Genomic DNA, 27,358 nt, shown 5'->3' on the forward strand with positions numbered 1-27,358 from the left:
CCCCACACATGTACCACGTTTCATATCCTGTTTTCCTTCATTTGGCAAATCTTAACTCACCATTTCAGTAATTGATCTTGTCTAATTTTGACTGTTCTCCTTTTGTCTCTGAAATGTCCTTGAAGCCGGTTTATCCAAACCAGGAGCTGATAGAGGACCCCCTGTTGCATTCATTGTCACACCCTGTCCCTTTCTGCAGATGCCTCCTGCTGCCCTGGTGCTCAGCAGTCAGGCTGGGGACACACCTGGATGTGACGGACTCTTACCAGCATTCTCAGTAATGTTGGACAGCAGGCACCATCCAACAGCCCAGAGCTTCCCAGCAAGGCCAGAGCTAAGGCCAGTGGGAGGCTCAGGGGCACAGCCCTGCCCTCCTGGCCCTGCCATGTGGCCTGGCCAACTCTGGGACCAGTCTGGGCCATCCACGTCCAGTTGTCCAGTCACCACAAGCCTGGGGGCTGATGTGACTGTTTTTAGCCATGCTCCAGGCATTCTGCACACATGCATGACTTCTCATTCCAGAAACCCTTCCCAGCAAAAAACTGAAAGGGACTGATGTAATCACTTCGCCCTTCCTGGGAGCTACGATGAGGGCTGGGGTGAAGTGCCTTGCAGAAGAGCAGGGACAGAGGCCAGTCCTTTGGCTCTGATTCCTAACCCTTATTCTCGGAGAGGTGACAGTTTTCTTTAAAGGTTAACTACACTGACAGTAAATTTGTCATATTCTTTCCAAAAAATAATTTATTTCTAAACTCATCTTGGAATGGGACTGTACTTCATCTGGGTTTCAAGCCCTGGGGGACACACGGACAGAGAGAATGGCCTAAATTGCTGGGGAATAACAGCTGTGGATGACGTTACTTTCTGATAATGTGCCAACCTGGTCTTGGGCTTTGTGCTCCTGGCTGCCCATAGCCTCGGAAGGAAAAATGTGGCCACATTCTTTGTATTTCCATCCCTCCATTAATTCAGAATGTCACAGGGTGTGGCACGGTGTCCCTTTGGGAAGGACCAGGGAACCCATTAGCCAAGGGTCCTGGTGCTATTCACGGCTTATCTCTAACAATGGCAAAGACCTGGGAACACTCACTGTAAGAGGCATATTCTATACAGTCAATAATGTTGCAATAATTATATATAGTGCCAGGTGGGTGGATACTAGACTAGTCAGGGGATCACTTCTTAAATTATATAAATGTCTAACCACTATGCTATGCACCTGAAATTAATATAAAACATGTTGAATGTCAACTGTAACTGAAAAAAAAGTAATTAAAAAAAAAGTAACAAGAAATATGTTCTACACAGGAATCTAGTATAAACATACTTACACGTGCATAATATAGGTAAAATAAAATTATATGCATAACAGTACTTACTTTGATGACATACAGCACATTCTGGTATTTTCTGTTTTATTTTGTTTAAAAAAGAAACGCTGGTCACCTCCCTCTAACCTGATTTTACAACCCACCAATGCACCCGGCAGTTTGCAAAACACTGTTCTTGATGACCCTCCAAGAGCACTGGTCTCCTGCCTACCCAATGACCTTGCTGAGGACCTCTTAACACCATACCCTTTACAGGTGGAAAAGAACATTATCCTGGAGGAGAAGATCCAAGTTCTCCAGCAGCGGAACGAAGACCTCAAAGCAAGGATCGACCAGAACACGGTTGTCACGAGGTAGGTGGGCCTGGATATCTGAACTTACAAAGCATGTGCCACCCACAAAGTGGCTTTGCTCAAACAGAGCTTGAGGGCTCTGCTTTTGTTCCAAAGTCCAATGTATTCACTCCTGAGCTGTGAGACTTCCCATACACAGTCCAAAAGCACGTGGCAGGGGGCCCAGACACAGCTGGTTGCTGACGGGCTTTATTTCTGGAGGAGATTTTGGATAGCGGAGTCAGCTGGGTGTTCCCAGGCAAAAGGGAACCAGAGTGGGAGCTATGCTCCCCTGTAGGGCCCTCAGCTGTTGTCCTGGGCCAGCCTGGCCATGGCAGGGATCAGCTGGCCTTGGCCAGAGGACAGCAGGGGTGGAATGTGCCAGAGAGAAGCTGGCCAACGGCAGCTGCTCCTGAGTGATGCCATTTCCATCTCGGTCCCCTGTTCCAAGGTCCCCAAACTCCCATGGAAGGACGTGGAGACACTCCCTTCTGCTGTCAGCATGGAATAAAACAGGGTTCCCGGCTGCTTCAGCCAGCCGGAGGAGGTTATGTCGTCCTTAAGGGCGACGCCACCTCCGTGGGAACCTGTGCAGGCACCAGGCTGAATGCCGAGAGGCACAGAAGCCATCTGTGGCCCGTGTGCGTTAGGGCTCACAGTCCAGCAGGCAGTGGATGCACCGACCAGCATTTATGGCTGGGGCAGGCACTGCTGTCGTGGAGGCCCAATTGAGGGGCAGGGAGGACAGCGGCACTGTGTGCTACGGCGACTGTCACCCGCAGCCACCTCTGAGCCTCTGGGGCCTTCTCGTACCAGCTCCCTACTCCCCTTCTTCCCTCTTCAGCCTCTGGTTTTTGCTGTGTCCACTGGACAGCTGGCACCTCCGTGGGAGGAGCAGAGGGACACGAGCAGATTCGGTGTTGGCAGGAATGCTCTGGGAACGCATGTGTTGGTGGAACAAGTGGCAGTCATGGTTCAACCAAGGCTGTGTGTGATGGGGGCCCGACTGGTCCCTGCGGTCCTGCCTTTGCCCTCTGCCCTTGATTGCCCTCAGCAATCTCAAGCTCAGGCCCTCTGGCATGACTGCCGCTGATGGTGTCTTCTCCCCTGCAGACAGCTGTCGGAGGAAAACGCCAACCTCCAGGAGTACGTGGAGAAAGAGGCCCAAGAGAAGAAGAGGCTGAGCAGGACCAACGAAGAGCTGCTTTGGAAGCTCCAAACTGGGGACCCAACCAGCCCGATTAAACTCTCCCCCACATCCCCCGTTTACCGCGGCTCCTCTTCCGGGCCCTCCTCGCCGGCCAAAGTCAGCTCAACGCCCAGATGACGCCACCACGCAGCTCTCAGAGCTGAGCTCCTGCTACACCCTGAGGGAGTCCAGCCCCGGCCGGCGCAGGGGCCCTGCGTGCATGCTCAGTAGCTGCACAGCGCCTCCTCGCGGAGCCGTCTCCAGACCCCCGTGTGAGACTGTCCCAGTATTGGCACTTAGGAAAGTATTCACGGTAGTGTCTCATGTGCAAATGTTTGACCGTAATTAGAGCCAAAAGAAAGAAACTCCAGTTGTTCTTGAGCAAAGAACTTTCACTGCAGAATTTCAGGTTAGGACAAAGAGCTCAGTTTTGAATTTACGCTGATTAATCATTCTGTACTGCACCGATGTGTGTGTATTTAGGTTTACGTCTATGCACACGGGGCTGTTCCGAATTGCATTTTTTATAACCCGAAGTGCTGACATATTTTGGTGAAGGTCAGCAGTTTTCTAACTTGTGCCTAAGAATAATTGGGAAATGAAAATGCATTTCTATCTAGCTTCCCAGGAATATTTCTACCCAAAATAGAAAAAGGAAAAAAAAAAAAAAAGATACAGAGAAGAAGCGCCTTTCAACCTGCCACCAAGTGGTACTCTATCTAACACAAACACCAGCGAAATGTGAACGGTAACTGCCTTTGGAACGATCAGCTTCTTAGTCAACATGATGTGAGGTCACTATTATTCCATTCGCAGGTTTTAATTAATATTCCTGTCGTGAGTGGAGAAGGGAGAGCAGTGGGAAACCCTGCAGAGTTTAGCACCTTTTTGGATGTTACTCATGACAGTGAATCACCTATAGTCTTGTAAACACAATTTTTGCTTTTTTCCTAAATGGCATCTTGGAACCCATCATTCAGCTGTTGCCCCCTGAGGAAAATACAGAAAAGCATGACCTTCTGGAGTGAGGATGAGGATGACCTTGGAGTTGACCAAGACCATTCGCCCTCCATCCTCAAGGAGAACTGCCGATAGAGTCTGCTGACTAAGCACAGAGTAGGAAAGCTCTGGCGTTCCGTGTGGTTTGCTCTGATCTGATGCTGCTATGGTCCCCTTACCCATATGCCCCTCAGGCCCCCATCTCATAGCAACCTCCCCTTCAGTTTGGTTCAATAACTCAGCCCCATCACTGTACATTGAGATGTCTCAGGGGTTCTAGCAGAGGCTTCCAGAAAACCAATTCTTCCATCCTGGGGGACCAATTCCACGCTGTGCTAAAGCGTCACATGACCTCCCGGGAACCCAGGTATATTTTCTGCAGGACCGCCGAGCAATGCCACAGCTGACAGTGGTCCCATTTTAGGCTTAGGAGGTTCTTCCACACAGAGGAGCCCGTTGAAACAGCCAGCCAGCGGTCACTGGCTGCTGGACTGGCACTTGTCTCTGAAATGGTAGAAGTAGAATGTGAACGTTATACCTATTAGCGCTGTGGAAGGTTAGGAGCATGACAACCCCCAAAAAAGGAAGTAGTTTTCACAGTTGATAGGTGATGATAACAATGCCTTTGTTTCCTGTTTATGACAGAAATCCTGCACTTTCCTCCCTAAGGTCCCTTGAAATTCTCTGGAGCACAGGGCTGTTTTTGAGCATGACCAAGGAAAGCGGACCCATGCAGGGACATCTGTGGTGGGGAAGAGACGGCCCTGGAAGGAAGGGGTCGGCTTGCCCGGGGCCCAGCCTGCTCGGTACATGTGTGATTGGCACGAAGACAGACCTGGTCTGTGTTCCCTGAATGAGTCAAGGTCGGGCTTCCTGGCCTCAGGTCCATCTCCTTTCTAGCAAACCTCCAAGGGTCTTTGCCCATCCTGGAGACACACACAGTAGATACCCACTGCACAACATTTCTCTTTTCCTTTTGTGGCTCTGCATGACGCTGTGATATTGAGTTGGGCATTCCATTATGGTAGATCATGCCACGTTGACGAAGTACACAGTTATCTCTTCTTTTAGCAGGCACCCCTGCAAACACCAGTTTGGCGGGAGCTCAGCAATCCGAATTAGGAACTGCGTCCATAACGGCATGTGCTAAATGCAGTTACACAGCAATACAGATTCCAGTGTTCTGTTAGGATGTGCTACAGTGTGTCAGCTGATTGCAGTCAGAGGTGTAGTGATGTTAGCACCAAGCAATCCCTCTCCAGGTGACTGGAGCTCTGCCCGACCAGCCCTGACCTTGGGCACTTGGGCTCATTCCCACATTGCCCTGGCTTCCTTTCTTTGTCATGGACACCCATCACGTCTAGCTCCTATCCTGGGACATGAGGGGTGGCGGCAGCTGTTCCCCCCTTCGCCACGTCACCCCCACGCCATTGGGGCATGGACCTCTCCCAATATGGAAGTGCTGTCATCCACCTCCCAGGCCGGAGCTCTTTCCACAGACAGATGCTGCAGCCACTCTGTCTGCCTCACACAGACCCACCAAACCTCACCAACCTCTTCCTGGCATTTGGGAGCCATGTCAGTGTCCTTCCCCACCCCAGCCTCACCCACGCTGGGATGGTTCAGGCCGGTGTCAGGGTGGGGAAGGAGGGTGTGGGCTGGCACACTGGGTGATTGTTTGAATGGGGGTTACACGTTCCTTACGTGGCCCCTGCAGTTTCTGTGTTGCATATTTGTGTTTGAAGCATATTAAAATTAACTCAAGGGAACTTCTGTGGCTTGTACTTGATGTAACTCTTGGCCTGGCCCTCTCAGGCTTCAGGAAATTCAGGCTGGGATCTGAAGCAGGGAGGTCAGGCCGGTGTTGGCAGGCTGGGTTCCTTTTCTGTGTGTGCTGGGGTCAGCTGATTGTCACTGAGTCTGGAGAACCCCCTTGCTCTGACTCCCCGCACCCACCGTTGCAGCCCTGGAGCTTCAGCAGCCTGGCTCTGATGTGGAGAGCTCAGTGGGGAGCTCAGTGGCTCTGCTCCGCCGGGCTGGCTTCAGCAGGCTGGGTGGGCTGGAGTCGGTGGGAAAAAGGACACAAAAGAGTGAGGACAATCACCTCACCATCGATTTCAAATTCAGACCTAGATGGGTGTCTGTTTCTACCCCAATGAGGGCTTGGTCTGTCCCAAATCCTGTCAGTTCATACCTGATGGCCACAGCGCTCTCTCATGAGCAGCAGGGGATGAGCCCTCCTGGTGGGGTGGCCACAGTCGCAGCAGTTCCTTATCATGAGCTTTCTCACTCCAACAGGGGGACCCTAGACAACTCCATGGCTCTCCCTGTAACACCCAGATGGAGCCAGCACACTTGTTTCAACCTTAAAACAAGCACACTTGTTTCCCTCCCTGCCCGGCCTCAGGTTGGGCTGTAGCCCCCCGCTTGGGGACCCCTAGGTGGTCAGTTCCGGGAGTGGCAGCGACATTAGGGAGACTGCAGCAAGTCTGCCCTCCTGCACAATAGAACTTTCGCCGATGATGAATCACATGGAGTCACTCCGGGTCTGTGGGGACCACAGGATCCCCTCTGGATCATCCATGCTTCCCGATTAGTGACGGGGACTACCTATTTATTAGTGATTCACTTGTCAACCTGTCCCAGCCTGTTAGTGTCTTCTGGGATGTCCTGTGCCCTCCATTTTTATAATAACCGCCTTCCATTGTCCTCCCCACAAGTGAGGTCTCACCTCCACTGAATAAAGGGGCAGGCTTGCCCACTGGCACGTGTAGGAAACAAGGTTAGAGGTGCGTCCTCCTATCTGCGGAGGTCTGTGTCCCCCTCCCATGGCCAATTTGCAGCCAGCAGAGGAGACCTCTGAAGTCAACCACTCAGTCACCTCCTCCGGGCCAAGGACCCTTGCACGCGTGGCTCTCCTTGCCTGGGGGACTTGGGTCATTGCAGTGGGAAGGACTGATGGAAGAGCGACGCTCAGGCAGAAACCTAGAAGTGGGTGCAGGCAGCCCTCAGAGGTATTGCAGTTTGGTTCCAGACCACCGCAAACAAGTGACTATTGCAGGAAAACCAGTTGTAATCTTTCTGCTGGTGGAGGGTCTTGCCTTCTATTTGTAAAAAACACAACGTCCACGAGGCACAATAAAAGGGAAGCACAATAAAACGACCTATGCCTGGATGTAGGCCCCCTGCGCTTGGTCCAGGCTGTGGCACGGCTGGTGCTGGTCAGCACACAGGCATCGAGCAAGGGCTCTGGGCCTGCACCCTGTCGTCCAGAATCAGGGTCCTGCCCACTGGAGAGCTGGGGTCAAATGCTAAAAAACAAACAAAACAAAAAAACCCACCACCGAAGGCTGGTAAGTCGTCCTGGTTGTTAAGGCAAGGGGAATTAATTCACTTTAAGTTTGCTAAATATCTTCTCTTTAATCAGTCTGTCTTTCTCAAACCTTTTAAATGAAACAAAGCAGAACAAAAATAATAGGCCCCCTGGGGTTTCTGCCCACGCAGCTCTGCTTTCCCCCCTCAGCATGAAGGGGAGCCCTGCTCAGGAGATGGGGGCTAGTTCGCCTAGCTCACTGGCCTGCGATGCTTCCCCAGCACCAGCACACAGGGGACTGGATGCTGGCAGTTCGAAGCTGAGGCCACCCTCCTGCACATGACCTAGGGTCCTGCCTGGGTGCAGCCTGCTGGGGCACCCACGGCACAGACAACCTAGCAGGCCGCCAGGCACCGCTGCTGCTCTGTGCGACGCAGTCTCTGGTGTTCCTTGCTCCCAGAGTGATGGAGCAGCGGACATGTTGCATCCCCCTTTGCCGCATCTGCAGAGCTGGCGTCTCAGTAGACACTCAGGAAGGAACTTCATTCTTTTAGGGAGTAAATGTGTAAAACATCCATGGGGAAGTCGCATAGCTTCTCCCTTCCACGATTTAGCCGATTCCACTGGGATGAGGTGCTGACCACACTGCAAAGCAGGCCAAAGGGCTCCCCTCGTTAGCAAAGCCACCACCTGTTTCCGTTTCTGAGCCTTTCTCACAGTGCATTTTTGAAATGCCTGTATTGATGGGTTGGTGAACAGGCTTGATTTTGCTCACAGGAAACTGATCCCTTTGAAGAGCAACCCCCAGTTGGTGTTCCAGCCCTGCCTGGCTCTGTTAGGCGGTTGGGCCAGGCTGGGTTGGAATGGCAGGAGTGCAAAGTGGCTGCAGACCCGGGATATCACCTGCTGAGGAGCCCCCATGGGATTTCTCGTTACTGCAAATGACAAGCTGTCCAGGGCACAGCTCTGGACTCACCAGAGGGTTTCATGACCAAACCGTGCAGGGAGAAGGTGCTCCAGGTGACTACCCCTCAGGCCTGCAGGCTGGATTGCTTCTGGGGTTCAGGGTTTCCTAAGAAAAGGCTGGAATCCGCGGGATTCGGCAGGCTGCCTGCGGGTGCCGCGACGGCCACCAGGTGGCAGTATGGCGCTGCGAGAACCGGCCCCGCCAGCCACTTAACCCAGGCGAGGGCTTAGCGGACTCGCGCACCACGTCAAGGACAAGCCTGCCCCGTGTCCCCGTGGTCCTGTCCCAGTTCTGGGCTCTCTGGGAAGCTTTGTGAAGCTGGCCTGTCTTGTGAGCCAAGGGCTGGGCTCGCTGGCGCCTGCCAGTTGTCAGCCTGGGGAGCCGGCTGGGGGGCACTAAGTCCCCAGACACTGCACACCCTGGGAGCAGGGTGGGGACACTTCCACACAGTCCAGGCTGTACTCTAGTTCACCATGTGATGGACGACCATGCGATGTGCCTGGAGAAGTCACTGTTCTACGCCGACAAGGGGCCAGCGCCAGGCCCAGCAGCAGTTCCTTGCCCTCTCTGTGGGCTGGATGTCCCCTCCAGCGCTGTCATCAGCTAAGAGCACGCAGAGATTAGGCTTTATCTTCCAGGCCACAGATCTTCCCACGTGGTCACTGAATCACTGCATGTCAGTGACTGAGAACTACGGCCCACTTGAATGAAATTTGCCTCTGGCAAGAAAATGTTCCTTTCTCAAGGGGGGCTAGGGAGCGAGATCAGACCAGCTACAATCCGCCCCCACCTCCCTGCCCTGCACACACCCATCCTCCCTAAGGAATGGTGGGTGTGGAGGGAAGTTCTGAGTGAGGGGTGTTGCTGCACCCACAGCCAAGTCCTTCAGCCAGTGAGCAGCTTTATGGCAGGCAGACCTCTAGGGCCCCAAACCCAAGCAAGTCTGGACAGAATGGGAGGTGTCGAGACAGATCAGAGGACCCTATACAAGGGGTCCCCTGGTTGTGAGCGCTCCAGCTCATCGCGGGAATAATGATTTCCACCAAACGGCTTAAGAGAACAGAGGCCATACAACATCTGGGTGTGGGCAGGCAGGGAGGCACTGAAGAAGCAAAGTGCAGGGTCTGGAACTCTCCGTGGGGCACTGCCACATTTGGGGACCCGGCCAAAAGCTGCGAGAACAGAGATCACACAGTGCCCACGGAAGCCATAGACAGAATTTATTAGACTTTGCAGAAGCATGAGATAGTGTACCACAAAACAGTCTGATTTTACAACATAAAGTATGGCAGGACACTGTCGACAGAGTTGTCAGCAAAAATGGGATACAGAGCAGTTTCACATTTTTTAAAGGCGATGGATAACACATATGCTTGCCTTAATGTAAAATAAAAACAGGAGGAGTCCAGCAGACACCAACGTGATTTGCAGTTAGCGTCAAATCTAAAATCTAGTATCACAATTATAAGCAACTATAAGAAAACTATTAGAAAAATAGAGCATCCAACAAGCAAAAAATATTTTATACTTTACACAATAAAAACACAATCCGTTTAATAATGGCTCCATGTTCAGTAGAAAAACAAAGTTTGCTGGAGAAACCACAGCTATGCAGGTTTGATAATAAACCAACCCTTACTGGGTCATCACCCTGTGTGCTCCTTACACCCATCAATGCTGAAAGGCACAACTTAACCAGGAAACTTATTTTAAATATATATTATAACTTCTCAAATGAGAAAATAAATGCCAAAATTAAAAAAGTTTGTCATCAAGAAACACACAATCATATTGTTAATAAATTAACGAAGTCCAAGTGCATCTTCCCAGCCCTGCTTCCTTCCCGACCCTGCTGGCCGCGCTCACACCCTGAGAAAACCCTGTGGACTTCACCACCAAGGTCTTCCGTCGCATGGGGTCTCCCTGCCAGCAGCTGCACTTCCCAGGGCGATCCGGGACGGCGCCTTGACGACTGTGCCCTGAGACCCTTGGCCAGTCCACGCCCCCCATGAGAGAGAGCTGCCACTCAATGAAGCAATGGACACAAAAAGACTCTGGATTATGGTGATGGAGATGAAAGTCACGCAACATTTTTTTTTTGCCTTAAAAACCCTTCAGGCATCATAACTATGATGATGAAACAGAATGTAGCTTCTTGCACCACTGAATCAATAAAGCATTTCATTACCAAAAAAGTCCAAGAGAGTCTGGCAAAATGCACACGCCCCGCAAGGAGCCTTACATACAATACTCTCATTATGATGGCAAACCTATTTTAAATTACACACAACAATTATACATGACATATATTTAGTTCCATCGGAGGTGAACTCAACAATTTGCACACAAGTGCCACACACCTATGCATCACACACCAGAGCGAGGACATGTCCACAAACACGCCTCTCCATCCATCCTGGAACACACTGATCATTGGGTCTGTCTTCATGAAGACGGCTCTTGTTCTATGCATAACAGCAGGACTTGCAAATCAAAAGACTGGTCCTGGCGGAGCCAGGCTAGGCCCCCCAAATACCCGTGAGCTCACTTACCTCCTGGGTGGGGCCTTCATGAGGCGTGTCCGCTCACCCAAGGAACTCAGACTCCCACCCTGTCCTCAGTTCTGCCTCCAACGTTAGACTACAGGCCATCCTATTCGGGACAGCAAAACCCAGTCAATTCAGAATGCCCACTTAGTGGCAGGGGTGGGGGGGAGACCTGGTAGAACCAGCGTTCCTGCCCGTCACCCCCTCACAACCCCATGCATGAAGCACAGCAAACGCAGTGGCCAAGGGTCTGGCAGGGCCAGGCACCACCTCCAGGTGAGCACAAGCCGTGCCACAGGTACACAAGGCAGTATCAGGGGCTCGGGGTGGCACATGGCAGGGGGAGGCCTGTGGTGTCCAAACCACACGTCAGCACATGGCACCAGAGGGGAAGTATGTGGGCTCCTGACAATAGCAGACATTTAGCAGTACTTTCCCAAAGCCTGGGAAAGATGGCTCTGTCACTCTCACTAGGTTTGTTAAAGCCAATGTGGCCCAAAGTTGGATGACAGGGTGTGAGCAGCTGGGGTGGGGGCTGTGCAGAAGCCGAGGGCTCCCCTCTTGGAAGCGGCTTTTGTCTCGCAGGCCCCAGAGGCCTGGCTGTTTCCCTGCAGATGCCCTTCAGCAGAGGTCCTAGGGCTCTGTTTTGTCTGGAGTGAGACAACGGAGGCAGGAAGGGGCGCTCCGTATCACAAATAGGTCTTTCCAATGTGAGCAGATAAGCGCACAGTATTTCCAAAGGGTGTGTCTCTGGAGGCCTGGAATTTCTGACTTATAGGAAAATACTGGCTGAGCCATGAAACAGGATCCTATTCTTGTTGGTGGGGGCGGGGGGGGGGATGTGAAACAGTCTGACACTTCAGGTGTTTTCTTTTTGCCTGTGTGTGTTTCTCGGGCAGGAATGGGGGGGGTGATAAGAAAAGTCAACTCACATTGAGGCTTAGCCCAACACCATCCTTATGTGACTGCCCTCGTATGGAAAAGAGCCAACTGCTCTTAACAAGATCACAGGGGCTGTGGGAACTGTCCCTGTCACCCTCAGGGGCCCTCCCCATATGGGGGGGCTCCTGCTGTGATGGGAGGGTGGCCCGCTTTTCCTTGGCAGAACCCCCTCCTGTTCTGGGCTGAGGAGGGAGCTGCCACTGTCGGGGCCTTCTCATTCATGACAGTGTCGGGGAAATAGCTTCTCCGTTTGTAGAAGGATGGATGTCGCTAGCTGAAATATCAGTTGTAACCAGTCTGTTGGGTGCTGTCTTGCACAGAAATTTCAGCCAGAACGAGAAATTAAAGTTAAAAAAGAAAAAAAAAATTCTCTCTCTCCTCCAACTTAGACACACTCTTCCTCAAAATTCTCTTTGCTTATGTGGAAAAATATCAGATAGATCAAGCAAATAACTAACAGGCCCCAAGAAGACAGCAGACAACCCAAACCCAAAACCAAACAAAATAAGTTAATGTTTATCAAAATATTTTACAGCACCAAATCTACATAAATGTAAATACCTTTCTTTGGAAATTCAAGCGTTGGGCTCTTAGGAGCCTCCATCTGGGGCCTGAAGGATGGCCCAGCCCCAGCTGTCCACCCACTGGCCACCCCAGCCATTTGGCTGTTTCACTAATTCTTGTATTTTTCTCCAAAAACCTTCTGGGGCAGAGGGAGAAAAGACAAGTGCTGTCAATTTAACAGACTTCTTCTACCAGATTTGTGCCAAAGGCCAGGGGGAGGGGAAAAGGAATGGGAAACTAAGCTTTGAGAGCAGAATGTACGTTTTTCTGTGAAATCCAAAATGCCTGCCCCCTCAGCTCCTATCAACAGTGGCCCTTCTGCCTCCTGAATTACAGTGTAACTGGAGGAAGGCTCGGCCAGCGTTCCCGTTTCCTCTCGTTCCCACCTGCCCGGACGTGTGAGCGCCACAGGCCGCAGGCTGTGTGTACAGACCTAGAGGCAGGGGTCGGGGCAGGGTTACAAACCCACGGCATTCAAACAGATACACCAGAGGGACAGCAAGACGACCCTGAGTCGTCTCACATGTGGACCCCACACTCTGGACAACAGGCCGATGGCACACAGTAACTATCTGGCCATTTTCCAAATTAAAACTAAGTGCCAACTTAATGTGGTGGAGTGAATCACAACAACGCACAGGACTCAATTTGCTTACACCTAAGAGAGGGGCCAGAGAGTGTGTCAGGGGCCACAAAAGGCTGGGAGGACCGGTCGCCATCACCTCAGAATGAGTGCACCCGTCCTGGGAACCTTACAAGACCCCAGAAACTGCCCGGCAGGACTTGGTGACTGGAAGACAGCCAATGAAAACGGTGTTCTCAGCTCTGCTCATCTGAGGCCGGTCCTCCTTAAATACAGTGTCATGTTCCAGTTACTCAGGACACACAGCCAGTGGTGAGACACGCCAGAAGCAGCAGGAACTGGCCAGGCTTGGAGGGAATCAGGCTGAAGGAGGTGAGGTGCCCTGTACACATACATCTGGAGTGGAGCCAGGCTTCCCGGGCCCCCCTCGTTCCCTCCCACAGTGGCGCTCCCTCCCCTGTCTGCCCTCAGTCCTGCAGCGGAGTGCATGGGGTCTGTCACGTGGCAGAGCAGAGCGCCTGCCTGGGGAGCAAGTAGGGAAGGTTCTAAGACCCCTTCTGGAAGTAACTCAGAGGGCAGAGGCAGGAGAAGGAAACCAGCCTTGCTTTCCTCTGGAGTAGACCGCTGTCCTTTGGTTCTGCAGGGAAACTGTGGGGACATACTATTTTGTGGTACTCATCTTGCATCTATGGCTGGCTGTTTGGGGCTGAGCAGGGAGATGGCTATTAAATTTATAGTTTGTGCATTTTCAATACCAGGACAGCACCTGGGGACGAGGCCTGGCTCCCCACGTAATGAGAGCAGGTGACCTCCATGCGGCTGGGGGCCGCAGTGGCAGGCAAGGAGAGGAGCTGCTTTCTTTCATTCAGAGGGAGTTCAGGAGACAGTGGTCAGCTGCAGCCAGGGAGCCATCGGGGTGACAGGGCCTGGCAAGCCCGCCGCAGAGCAGGATGGGGCAGGCCCCACACACAGCCGCTGAGGACGCAGCTTGAGCAGTGAGCCTTCTGCCACATCAGGGCCTTGTGGGTGCAGGTGGGTCCGGTAGCATTGCTGGGGACAGCCAGGTGCTTCTGGGTCGGTTGTGGGTGTCCCTCAGGGCTGCTGTCACCTCCGGGGGACAGACCTGTGCGTCACTTGCAGTGGTCCAAATTGCCATCAGGAGTCCTTGCTTGGCCAGCAGCCAGGGACGCCTCCTCACTGTGCCACAGACCGTAGCCAAAGTAGATGACGAAGCCTGTGGGCCGAGAGCAGAGAGCAGTGAACAGAGTGAGAGGAGTTCGAGAAAGCCGAGGAGCCTCCCACGCTGCCCTTCTACACGGGGAGAAACAACACGGCTTCAAGCAGGGTCAGCAGAGGGGCCTGCCCGCCTTCGCAGGGGTCCTTCTGGAGAGCCTCTCCCTCACGGGGGCTCCTTAGCAGCGGAGCAGCCCGGCTGGGGGCTCAGGGAGGGGCGTAGGCCCCGCAGCTGCAGCCACTGACCAGCAGGTCTAGCCGGGAGCCCTGTGGCGCTGGCGGGAGACGGCACGGACCCTGCGGGGGCCCCGCTGTTCTCACGGGGGGATTCCAGCTATCTGCACAGCCCCGAATGCCCCCGCTTTCTCTGCACAAGTGACTGTCGCACTGCAGCAGGCATTAGGTACCATAAGAATTCAGTCCAGTGCAGCTGGGCACTCGGAAGGTCTGTTGTGGGGCCCAGAGATCCGTGCTTTTAACTACCCCCCCCCCCCCCGGGACGGGGCTGCCCTCGTGCTGCTGACATATGGAGGACAGGCCTTAAAGGAGGGACTCAGCCACCAAAAGTCCAGTTAATAGTTAATGCCCGGAAGCTCAGAAGGGGGCATCCTAGCCCCTGGCAGGAGTGATGAGGGCGGCCACAGGGGAGTCGGCCACAGGGGAGTCGGCCACAGGGGGCCGAGAGCACGGATGGGGCCAGCTCACTCCAGAGAGGCTGTCTGGGAAACGTCTGTGCAGCCAGGCACAGGCTATGCTCCGTGGTGAGTGAGGGGCCTGCAGGGGAAGGGGCAGCAGTGGAGCAGCCACCTGCCCGGGGCTGAGAAGTTTGGCAGAAGCCTGGTGCTGAGCTCACTGCTCTTCTCAGAGACGCTGAGGCATGAGGTCAAGACCAGCCCTCTGCATCAGCACTGGGCCTCAGACGCCGAAGAAGGACCCCGGGGCCACGTCCTGCAGCCCTGGTGGCAGAGGCTCAGAGGCGGGCAGGCCATGGCCAGTGCCAGAGAAGCCAGCAGCACACGGCGCCTCGCACAGCTCGCCAGGTGCGGCCAGAGCCCGCGGCCCACACGCACAAGTGCAGTGCACACGTTCCCACCGCGGGTGACACGAACCCGTGTTTTACAGACGGCAGACTCACAGCCATGTTCTCACTGCCATCAAGCTCTTGCCCAGTCACATAACTAGTTCAGGCATGAGGCCATCAAAAGACAAAGCGCCTGAAAGGGACTTTCAGGTACAACCTACCAGGAGCTCCATATTGTTTGAGAGAAAACTGCAGGCAACATGTGTTTCCACTGTGTTTTAACACCTGAACCGAGGGAAGCTCGAGAGTCATCCAGCCAAGTACCGTGACTCCCCAAAAATAAGACCTAGCAGGAAAATCAGCTCTAATGCATCTTTTGGAGCAAAAAATAATATAAGACCCGGTCTTCTTTTACTGTAGTATAAGATTGGGTCTTATATAATATAATAATAACATATTATAATATAATACAATAATAACATAATAATATAATACCAGGTCTTACATTAAGTTTTGCCCCAAAAGACGCATCATAGCTGATGGCCCGGCGAGGTCTTATTTTGGGGGAAACGCAATAGCAGGGAGACACGTGAGCAGCAGGGCACCAGCTCCAGGGGCGGGAGCTCGGGAGATGCTGGGCTATGCACAGGGCACGCGAGCAGGGGACCCGCCAGCTGACGTACCTATGACCATCCACACGGCGAAGCGGATCCACGTGCCTTGGTCCAGCTGCATCATGAGATAGACGTTCACAAAGATGCTGAGGATGGGGAGGACGGGCAGGAAGGGCACCTGCAAAGACAGGACGTGGCGTCAGCTCGGCGGGCGTCTGACTCATCTACCACAACCACGGGGGAAACAGCGTGTGCCTGAGACTTACATGCGGAGGAAGTAAGCATCAATCCCACCCCTGCACCCCAACCCACACCCCCACCTCCCCTGCGCCCCCACAGCCTTACCACACACACACACACACACACACACACACACACACACACACACAAAGCCTGCTTAGGCAGGAGTTTGGTGCTAAGGTACTAATTGCCAAAGGAAGCTCTAGACTTATTTTCCCTTCTTGCTATTTTCCTGCTAAAGGTGGGGCCAGAAGGATTCCCCTTTATCTCTAAGGTTAAACTATTTTATTATTTGTATAATCTGAAATACAGAAGCCTTGGTCACCTTCAAGGCTTGGTGAGGACACGCGATCCTCCTGGATGACATTTATGACAAGCCCCTGTGGGTGAGGTTTGCCAGGCCACCTGGGAGCCGGGGCAGGTCCTCGGCGGGCACTGCACGTGCCTTTGCCTGATATTGTTGAGGCTGGCCAGCAAGCACTGCCTTGCAGACACCCAGGCCTGCCTCCCAGCAGAGGTGCCAGGGTCTGTCCTACCACGAGGTCCCCAGCAGGCCCGATGGGGACCCACTCACCTTAAATGACAGCTTGGTCTTGCTCTCAGGCTGTCTCCAGATGAGGACCGTGACCACCGAGCAGAGAACGGAGGAGCCAATGAGAACAAAGACCACCCACAGCTCCCGTCTTATCAGCACTTCCTTCCCGTGCACAGCCACGATGCAGAAGATGAGGATAAAAAGTGCTGAGAGAGAGAGAGAGATGCATCTCTGTCATTTCTCCCCTTCCACGAGTACCCCCAGTTCCCCTCAGAACCTACGGAGAGGGAGGCTCCGTTTCTGTAGGCATCGTCTACAATGTGGACAAAACAATGCACAGTACAGCTCAGCAGCAAAGCAAGTGCTACCCTTCTGGAACCTCCCCCACCCCAGTGACAAGCAAGCATGCAACCAACAAGCACCCCAGACACCTTCACAGGAAGTGCAGGCTCTTACCTATGAGGCTGGTTGAAATGTTCACAATTAGCCCGGAGAATTTGGAGGGTTCCGTGTTTTTGGGTGCGAGTAGGGTTTTCAAAGAAAACTTCTCTGCTTCTGGTAAAAAGCCTGTGTGGGAATCACTGGTGCTCACCAATTCATTCTGGTCTACTTGGTCCAGCTCGTCGGCAGTTCTGGCCATCTGGTACACCATGTTAGGTTGCTCGGGCTGATACCTGTGCAGAAAAACATACTGCATGACCGCATGATTTGCTTTCATCAGAAGAAGGACACGCACTACCTCAAGTTTTTAGTAAGCCTTCAAAGGTACGTTGCCCAGGACATGGGGCATAAAATGGGAAGATGATCAGAGTAACATCTTTTCTGGGAAAATGGCAACAGAAGGAGAGCTGGGTCCCCACTTTCTGCTCCTGCTTCTGACAACACCCTCCGCAGCGTCTTTGTTTTGAGACACCAACCCAGAGCAAAGTCCTAAGACGGTTCTCTGGTTCTGAGAAGTAGCACTGGCCCTGGGATGCTTACGGTATTAGTCCACTTCTAACAAAACTATGCTGTAGGGAGCTAAAAGCACAGCCAGAAATGGAAAGCAATAACATTAGGATCCTATTTGGTGCAGAGAGCCAGAGAAATGTGTCTGCAGGCTGATGCGTTTGAGATATTCTGTGTGCAAGACTTAATTGGATCAATTTATTTTAAAACTCCAAGTGCCTTGGTATAAATAAATCTACAGAGCTGAGTGAGAGACCCAGCCTGTGTGGTATGATTTCTAAGACACGAGCAACCTGCAAGTGCAGCAGTCATTTTAAATGAGGCTTCTTATCTTCCCACCCAAAATGAACAAAGCTCACATCGTTTCCACCAGCTTTGAAAAACAGAGTGCCTGATTAATTATTTTGCAAATGTTCTCAGAGGGAGCAGAAAGATATTCACCCTATTTTCCCTGATTCACTTATGCAACACCATTCGGTCATTAAGAAAGTGGGGGGACCCTGGAGAAAATTCTAGCACTGAGCCTTTGGGGAAACCAGTTTTGGTAGCAAACTAATTTTAGTTGATTCTACACAGCCGCGGCCAAGGCTCAACCCAGGTTTTACGTACATTAACTTCTGGGCACACTGGAAATGAAACCCATGGTCTTACAAGTATAAATACCTGAAAAGAAATAGGGAGGCTCTTGCCAAATGACCAACACTGAGTCTCCATGAGTACATAGTCTCATCATGAATGCCACCTCGGGCCATTCCTGGGAGTGAAAACGCAGAGCCCTGTCCTTGCAGAGCAAAGGAAAACTGGCCCCCAGGGATATGCTTTGTGGGGGAGGGAATCCTAGGGGAGCTGAGGACCCCGGGACACCATGCTTAGGCCACCCTGGGGGCTGGCCTCGTACACACAAGGCTAGGACAGCCAGGACCCGGAGAGTCTGCGTAAACGTCAGCCTTGGCCACCCCACGCCATGTGATGGGACTCCTTCCTCCAGCAGCAGTGCAGTGAAGTACCCCAGTGACCTGAGTGTCACAGGTCATCACACTGACCCAAGTTTCACTGGATTTGCCCAATTCCTACCAGGGCCAGTGCCCTATCCCCTCCGGACCACACTGAAATCGTTGCCCTAAGCCTCCAAAATTTCTGACCCCAGAATCCAGGCCCACCAGTCGGGGTAGTCTTTCAACACCTAGCCAGAAAAATGAGGGCATATGACAGAGGGTAGTGGGGCCTCTACCCTGCGTCTTTTCAGGGGCGTTCGATGTAACTAGGCTCTCAACCCCCAAGTCCCACCCTCTCCTGGGCAGCACCCAAAGGACCTACCAACAGCCTGAAACTTACACTGTGTAAACCCTAAGTTTCAGCTGCGAAAAGGCCAGCGGGAGGGTACATGTGCACGTCTGTCATGGGACCCAGAAAAGCCATACATACCGTAAGACCAACACACAGGCAGCCACCAAAGAGTAAGCCAGGAGAGTGCCGATGGACATGAGGTCCACCAAGTCCTTCAGGTCAAACAGGAAGGCCATCACAGCTGGGGAGGGGACAAACATCAGCATCCACGGACGCCCTCTGCCATACTGACACCTAGAACCACCGCCCACCTGGGATCCAGGGCACACAGGGGTACCGCTTCTCCCTCCCCCTTCGCCCCCGGCCCTTTCCATGGAAAGACATTGCTTAAGAGAACACAAGCTTGGGATTAAATGGCACACATAATCCTCAACAGACGGTACTAATGAACATTTATATACAAAGTACTTTCATCGACATGACTTTTTTGATCTTCATTGCAACTTTAAAAGCTATCCTTACACTAGAGATGGAAAAACTGAAGTTCAGACATATTGGGAGAGAAACCTAAGGTCACACAGCTGGTAGGTGGAAAGTCAGAATCTGAACTACGTTCTTGTAACTCTGAGTCCAGTATTTCTTCCTCTACACCAAGATGACTCACAGACAGTCATGTACATCTATCAATCCACCCATACATTCATCTACCCCCCATCCATCCATCCATCCATCCATCGATCATCCATCCATCCATCCATCCATCCATCCATCATCCATTCATCCATCCATCCATCCATCAATCATCCATCCATCCATCCATCCATCCATCCATCCATCCATCCTTCCTCCATCCCATCCATCCATCCACCCTCCAGCCATCCATCCATCCATCATCCATCCATCCATCCATCATCCATCATCCATCCACCCACACACCCGGCACTCCCTGAGCATGGTACACACCACTGAGGAGGTAAAACAGACAGCCCCTGGCCTCCCCGAGCATATCATCCAAGTTACACACATCGGTCAGCAACAGTGATGAGGAGGTGGATGAAGGAAGGGTCGCTCCCAAACAATTTCAGTCCTTTCACCATGACCACACTTTAGAAAAAATAACACATGCATGCTTATTTGAAAAGCTCTGTACTTTGTGTGAGTGTGTATGTGTATTTGTGTGGGTACGTAGGTCAAGTTTCCCATTTAAACAATAACTTGGCTGGCTCTACTTTCGGCTATTTTCAAATCGTACACAATCAAGACAAGTTAAAGCATAAACACAAAACCATTACTTTTCCACAAATATTTTTCAAGCCCCTAGAGATCGCTGCAACTCAAACAAATTTAAACTGCAAATAAATAATAAGATGAAAGAGTAGTGACAGCCTCATGCATAATTAGAACAGTGTCCAGCTCTGTATGCCACAAACACCTGCTTCCTAGTCACAGAGAAACTCGAGACAAACTTCTTCCATGGGAGGTGACTTTAGAAAACCTAATACTTATTGGCACTTCCACCAAACAAAAAGAAAGTAAATCGTTGGTTTGGTGAATGCATGTACTTTAGAGCCACGTTAAGGATTACAGTTTCGTCTCCCTTAATCAGCACGAGAGAGAACTTTAGGCCACTCTTACCATGGCCATTTGATAAGTCCCTGTGGTACAAACTGACTGGTGTCACTTGTCCTAATTTGCCAAAAGCCCTACGTTTCTACTGATACTCCAGGTGGAGCCGGCCTCTTTAACATAAAACCAAAGCACATCCTTTCTTCAGCTCTGTGCCCCCACTTGCACATCTGTATGATGGGATCCCACTGCCTCTCGGGCTACGAAATGCAATCATTAAAGAAGGAAAACACACCCAACATCACATAAGTATCAGGACCCTCCCTCTCCTTAATCAGGGGTCCCTGGAACATCCCCGAGGCTCAGCGCTTTCTTCAGCCCACTGACTCCACCTGTCAAAACTGACCTCTCGGGGAGGAACCTCCTGTGTGGTACGATAAGCCTCCTCTGGGCCTGCCATGGTTTCTACACCGAGGGCCAGTGGCTTCGCCAGCAACACCCTCAGGAACCCCTGAGGAAGAGGTGGCACATTGTATACATGCTGATCCTAAGGACCCTTGTTTTCCAGAGAATCCATGAGCTAAGATACAAGGACACTGAATTTCCAGTGCTAATACAAAGTCTCACTTGACTTGAAAATGCAAGATGTCATCTCACCAAAGTCTACTCAGGGACATTTAGGAAAGGGGGAGACTAATGTCTTTGAAGGGTCTATGTGTGTCTTAAGCTCTGGCCAATGAGAGGATAATAATCATAGAAGAAGACACACTTTTGGAGAATTTCATCACATCCTCTGTAACACTGGCCTCTGTCTTTTGTCAAAAGGGCAGCCACACTGCCACATAAACCAGGTTCCAAGGGTAAAAACCGAATGTTCAAAAGACCAGTGAAAAGTTTTCCCAGACCACAGCACACTTCAGGATATTTCCCCAGGGGATAATAATCACCCGACTGTTAAAATATTGGCTTGTGAAGTTAGCTACAGTCCTTACCAGCGATGGCACCTGAGGTCAGTGTGGCGAGGATGGGTGTTTTCGTCCTGTTGTTGATTCTGGCCAAAAACTTAAATAGCAGCCCGTCTTCGGCCATGGCATAGATGACGCGGGGCATGGGGAACATGGAGCCCAGAAGGCTGGATGGGAAGAGAAGGCACAATGCGTCACCCACACGACGAGCTCGCCAGGAGTGAGGGCGCCACGGCGCAGCCAGGCACTTAGCTGAGCAGCAGGAGCCCCGACTCCTCACCAAGAACTGCCACCCGCCAAACCGTGGGAAGCCCACGGCTAAGGCGTCCCCTGCACCTACCCCGGAATAAGCACCGACTCTGAGGACACATTCCATGCAGGAATGGCCAAGGCCTAACATAAGCTAGCATGGGGTCTAGTCTTTATTCCTGCCATTATTTCCAGCTCATCAACCAGAAAATAAAAGCATCATGGCATTCGTGAGGATGTCTCTGTGGAAATCAGTATTTACCAAATATTTCTTATTTATACCGGCTGGTAGGAAATTCCAGGGGCAAAACGCCTCTTGCTCAAAGGCACTCACTCCCTTTTTCAAGAGCGCTGAGGCTTTACAGCCAAACAGAGGCCAACACGCGGTGTTCAAAGAGGTGGCCTGGTCCAGTGGCCGAAGTCAGGGACGGAGCCAGCCCCTTGCTGAGCAGGTGACATTAAAAAGTGGGCCTCAGCCTCTTCAACATGAAAGGTCAATCACTGCCGATGCTCGGTGATCACAGCAGGGAGAAAGGGAGAAACGACAGAAGCGGGTCGGGGCACTGGCTCCCTTTCCAGGGAGAAGGGCAATTGAACAGCAAACCGGCGTGTCCGGCTGCCCCCGGCCCACCGCGCCCACTTCATCCCGCGAGTGTCAGGATCCTCACCTGGTAGAAAGCGCGCAGAGGGAGCCCACGGCCACCGCGTACTTGGCGCCCTCCCAGCCCACGTGCTTGAAGGCGTCCGGCAGGGGACTGTCCTTGTCCAGGCAGAAGTACGGCATCATGAGCGTGAGGGCGGCGGACACCCCAAAGTAGGCGATGAAGCAAATCAGGAGGGAGGCGACGATGCCCACGGGGATCGCCTTCTGGGGGTTCTTGACTTCCTCACCTAGAAGCAGCCGGGAGTCAGCCCAGAAGGGCGCCACGGCGAGGGGCACCCCCAAACACAGAAGGCACCCAAGGCATTGCAGTGTCCAGGGAGTCCATGCCACCCATGAATCACCCTGTGGGAACCAGGGTCTCCCAGGCTCTGGAAATGGGGGGTGGCCCTTAGCAACACAGACTGAAGACCCACAGCCCTGTGCGTCATAGTTCAGCCAAGGAAAAGGCTTGTTTCCTTTGGCCGGGAAATTTGGGGGGTCCCGATACAGCCAGGCTGACAGTATTTTTAATGGCCTCGTTCCTCCCAGATCCACAGATAAGGACTCAGGCTGCAGCCACAGCTGTCATTGTTCCATTCTGGCAGCAGGCACGTGAGTCATGTTCACCGTGCAATTTCCTGCCAGGCACTGCGACGTGGGGAAGTGATAAAAGAGGGGCGGGGGCGGACTAGCAGGAAGCTACAAATCTACAGGTTACTGGTGTGAAAGCGCGGCACCTGGCACCAGCCCACAGGAAGGAAAACAGTGACTGGGTGAAATGAGCCCAGTGTGCAGGGGAGGGCAGAAAGAGCCGGCCCGGGCTTTGGGCGGTGAGCGGCAACGGCGTACCTGTGGTGGCGATGCAGTCAAAGCCCACGAAGGCATAGAAGCAGGTGGCCGCTCCCGACAGGACCCCGGAGAACCCGAAGGGCATGAACCCACCAAGACCAGGGTCCCCTTTGTCTGTGCCACTAGAAAAAAAGAGCCAGAGTAAAATCACAGCGCCAGCTTCATGGGGCTGAAGACAAGTGGTTCCAAACAATCAGCACCTGACTTCTGAGCACTGTCGGCTCCAGACCCTCCTCCGTATGCGATCCTCAACAGCTGTCACCAGCCACTGCGCTCCGACTCTGCGGACAATGGGCCTCTCGCTTTGCGTGGCCCAGAGCCACAATGTGCACACTGAGCCCTTTCCAGAAGCATCTTCTACATATTGACTTGGGGGTGTCACGGAATGGAGGGACTGTGAGACACGGTGTCCAGCAGGAAAGAGGGACAAACCAACAACTGTGGCCTCTCACCCTGGACCCTTCAAGAAGGAAATCGTGCCAGCCAGTGCAGGGGCCCAGCCTCAGGAATAAAATGCAAAAGTCTCCCACGCCGTGCTTCCCTGAAAATAAGACCTACCCAGACAATCAGCTCTAATGCATCTTTTGGAGCAAAAATTAATACAACACCCGGTTTTATTTTATATTATGTTAGATAAGACCCGGTCTTATATTGTAGTAAAATAAGACCAGGTCTTCTATAAATTTCTGTTCCAAAAGACGCATTAGAGCTGATTGTCTGGCTAGGTCTTATTTTTGGGGAAACATGGTGTTTACCAGTAATTCAGGTTCAAAACAAGCGTTTCTAGAGACACGGAGGTGTGGAAAAATGAACTGTTTTAGTCAACGAAAGCGCTTCCCAAGCACCCACGTGCACAGGTACACAGGGGGGTGCTTGCGTGGCTGGGACCAGCACCCAGCGTGGGCTCATAGTATTTGCTGAAGAATGCCAAGTCAAGCACATTTTGTGAACCCCAAAGTCCTTGAAGATCCAGAAAAGAGTCCCAATGGATGGAAACCTGTGACTAGACAGTGTCCAGGCCTCAGCAGGGGGCGCATCAGCCCCTCCCAGGCCCCAGTGGGGTGGCGGTCTCTGGGGTCAGTCCACCCCTGGCCGGCCCATCACGAGGTGATCAGAAGGCAGCCTCACACAGCCTGGCCCCTGCAGCCACCAGACAGCAGCCCAGCCCCTTCCAGGCCAAGAAGTACGGCTTCAGCCCCTCCCCTGCCGGCCACACCTGTTGCTGACCACAGGGCTGCAGGTGTCCTGTCACTCCACACAGAGCCCACAGGGTGGTCACACTTCCCCTTCCCCTTCCCCCGTTCCCACCTGACTGGCTGACCACGGCCCCAGACCACTTCCTCCTGAGGGGAGAAAAGGCATAAGATAGAATATTCCAGCCCTATAAACACTGATGCACAGAGGTTGGGCTAGCGACTCGTTTCGGCAAATTTGCTTTCAATGGGATTTATCGACTAGCTAATAAAACAGACAGACCATTTGGACTCAATTATTTTGTAATGAGGATTAAGTCTTTCACTGATTCCTAGGGGACAGTCCCATTTCTCAGTTCCAGGAGCTGCCATGGAACCACTGGAAGTGAAGTGGGAAGAAGTTCCTAACTGCGGGACATACTATGGTTTGGCAGCAATGTGAGGGAAACCCCAAGAGACATGTACGTGACAGATGTGGGGAAAACTGTTGGAAGTCTGTCATCTTAAAGTCTGACTAAAATAAACTGCCAACCCAGCAACAAAAATGGCATCCCAGGGCTGCCCAGTCAGCAAGGCGAGGTCCACAGTCCACACTGCCTCCCGGGTGCCCAGCTGGCAGCCGCTCCCACAGGGTCCACGAATCATAAAGAGCAGGGAACACCCCGGGGAGCTGACATCTATGAGGAAGTGATCGAAGCTTAAAACAAAACAGTTGATGGCCAAATAGCTCAGAAGAGGAGGGATGAGATGACCAAAGGAGAGGGGGACCCAAGGTCAGGATGTTTTCTGGGGGGGGCTGCCTCCCGGCAGATCCTGTGACTCCTGGACACAACTGCAAGAACGAGAACGTCTGTGCCAAGTCCCTGAGGTGGGCCTGGGGCCCCTGTCGCTGCCGGGACAGACGGATGGGAGCAGGAAGGCCTCCAGATGCCCACGTGCCTCTGCGTGCCCTCCGTGCTGAGGGTCCTGGGACGGCCACGAAGACAACGAATGCCATGCTCGGCAGGTTCTCTTGAAGCAGCCATGAGGCAGCGGCACCGGAAAAGGCTTCCAGCCTTCCATTTTAAGGGAAGAGGCAAGTGCAGGGAGGGACGTGCAGGTGAGGGCTAAGGCTGGAACCTGCCTTGTCACACAGACAGGCGAAGCGGAAATACATGAGCATGGAGAGAAGGTGCAGGGAGCTGTGGGTAACTAGCCGAGCAATACGGAAGCAAAACAAAGGCATCTTCCGGAGCTTCTCAGGATTGTAGGGGGGGTGTCGTCAGAGAACCCTCAGAGCCGAAGGAATGTGAGCAACACGTCAAAGGATGTCTGTACGTGAACTCTGGAAGCTCGCCCCCACTGACTGTGGTACCACTGGGTCTGCTCCCCCGTCACTGCACACTGATGTTAGTGAGGCTCGGGTACTGGCAAATCAATTAGAAAAAAGAACAAGGTCCTGACGTGAAATACCTAATATGCTGGTAAGTGAAAAATGCAGGTGCAGACAAGTGGCTATAGAACACTAGTTCTTGTGGAAACCCCGGGGGGGGGGGATATATGTGTACATGTAATATATAATATGCATAATATATGTAAATATAGATAACAGTATGCATGATAAATATAAATGTATATAACATGTAATATGCATAATAAATGTTTGCCATTGCTTGTATTTATATAAATAAAAGCTGGAAGCTTATACACACAATAATAAACACAATAATATACACACAATAATAAACGTGATTACCTACGGGGGTGGGAGAGGGCGGCACATGAAGACTAGGGTGGGAACAAGACTTCTCCATGTAAACCTTGTTTATGTTACAACATACGAGCCATGTGGATATATTGCCTACTGAAAAAATTAAAGTCAACTTTTAAGACACTTTGGCTGTTACTGATCTCATTGGCAGAGTATCAATATAAAACCACCACAGAACCCGCTCTGTATAGCTTCAAACCAAAACACTTAGAACTATTTTTTAAAAGGTTCTTCACATATAATCAAAAATTAACCTGTTATCTGCATGTGGTGGTTGTGCCCACTTGTCATCTGGCAACTTACACAACGGGAGTGCAGGCTCACAGGGGCTGCATGGCCACCATGTGGCAAACGTCACCTCGAGACACAGCAGCTTAAACCCAGAGCTTAGCTCAGTGCCCTTCCCCTGCAATCTGGGTGACCAGACTGCCAGCCGCTCAACCGGTTACTGGGAAGTCGGCACAGAGAACAACCAGGAACGGGAGTGGGGAAAAGATGTCCATGCTCACGAACACCCCTGCGCCCGGGGTGGGAACTTGACAGGGAGCTACTGAAGTGGCAGGGGCGGCGTCTCCCAGCGGGGCTTTTACCACTGAATTAGCAGTAACCGTCCTTCACTAGGACTCGGATCCCGTAACTTCCACTTACCACCCTGACATAAACTTCTAATTGTCCCCAAAAGCCACACTTGCGGTCCCCTACACAGTAATGGGACTCAATTATTTTAGCTAGGCACAGGACCACTAGAATAAAGTGACTATGCTTCTCAGATTCTCCACCTGAGGTACAGCCCCTTGATTTAAGCAGACATAGTGTATCATCTCCTGAAACACGTCAGGGGAATGAAGTGGGAGTGGGGGTGGGGGGTGCTGGCTACTTCTCTCGTTTCCTTCCTGCTGGCGGGGGCTGGAGTGCCAGCAGCATCGGGACCTGCGTGACCTTGGCGACGTGGCCCACGGGCAAAGCCACAGATGGAAGAACCGGAGTCCTGGCCCACCAAAGCAATATGTTGAACAAGTTGGCTTAAAAGAACTAAACCTTTATCTTGTGGAAGCCAATGTCATTTTGGGTCCCCATCCTAACTGACGGACACCATCCAACAAAAGGCTCCCCATAGATTCCCGTGGTGCTGACGCTTCCCTCTCACTATGTCACCTGTCTCCAGGACACTGGATAAGGAAGCCAGAGGGATCGCAAGTTGAAGACAGTGGGAACCAGCTAGACTGCAGGATAACACTTCTACCCCAGACAGGGACAGACCGACTCACAGGCTCCCAGAGGCCTTTGCAGCCAGCCAGCCATGAAGCAAGCACCGTACCATCACAACTGCCTCCCAACGCCCACAGCCTGAAGGCCCTCCGCGCTGTGGTTTGATTGGGAAATACTCTACCACCTCAGAGAGATAATTCCATGCAAGACTGTGTGTGGCCATTGTCAGAACACAAAGCTACAGCAGGTTAAAAAAAAAAAAGAAAAAAGGAGGAATCTTACAGGTTTTG

General features: G+C 52.2%; 2 protein-coding genes across 9 annotated transcripts in view; one reads left to right on the forward strand and one right to left on the reverse strand.

Annotated features, from left to right (window-relative positions):
• Positions 1 to 5,620, forward strand: part of MTUS2 (microtubule associated scaffold protein 2) — a 526,534-nt gene extending 520,914 nt beyond the window's left edge. For all 4 annotated transcript variants that reach the window (XM_074330067.1, XM_074330069.1, XM_074330068.1 and 1 more), the window contains 2 exons: positions 1,587 to 1,684; positions 2,777 to 5,620. In XM_074330067.1, coding sequence (XP_074186168.1) covers positions 1,587 to 1,684; positions 2,777 to 2,990 — 312 coding nt within the window. In that variant the 3' untranslated portion in view covers positions 2,991 to 5,620. The remainder of the gene's footprint in view (positions 1 to 1,586; positions 1,685 to 2,776) is intronic.
• Positions 5,621 to 9,334: 3,714 nt separating this feature from the next.
• Positions 9,335 to 27,358, reverse strand: part of SLC7A1 (solute carrier family 7 member 1) — a 64,539-nt gene continuing 46,515 nt past the window's right edge. For all 5 annotated transcript variants that reach the window (XM_019736545.2, XM_019736541.2, XM_019736542.2 and 2 more), the window contains 8 exons: positions 22,917 to 23,038; positions 22,093 to 22,315; positions 21,203 to 21,342; positions 18,783 to 18,885; positions 16,866 to 17,083; positions 16,449 to 16,615; positions 15,704 to 15,812; positions 9,335 to 14,000 (listed from right to left, as the gene is read on the reverse strand). In XM_019736545.2, the coding sequence (XP_019592104.1) occupies positions 13,897 to 14,000; positions 15,704 to 15,812; positions 16,449 to 16,615; positions 16,866 to 17,083; positions 18,783 to 18,885; positions 21,203 to 21,342; positions 22,093 to 22,315; positions 22,917 to 23,038 (1,186 nt within the window). In that variant the 3' untranslated portion in view covers positions 9,335 to 13,896. The remainder of the gene's footprint in view (positions 14,001 to 15,703; positions 15,813 to 16,448; positions 16,616 to 16,865; positions 17,084 to 18,782; positions 18,886 to 21,202; positions 21,343 to 22,092; positions 22,316 to 22,916; positions 23,039 to 27,358) is intronic.

This window comes from Rhinolophus sinicus, linkage group LG04 (genome assembly GCF_036562045.2).
Source record: "Rhinolophus sinicus isolate RSC01 linkage group LG04, ASM3656204v1, whole genome shotgun sequence".
NCBI classification, from domain to species: domain Eukaryota; kingdom Metazoa; phylum Chordata; class Mammalia; order Chiroptera; family Rhinolophidae; genus Rhinolophus; species Rhinolophus sinicus.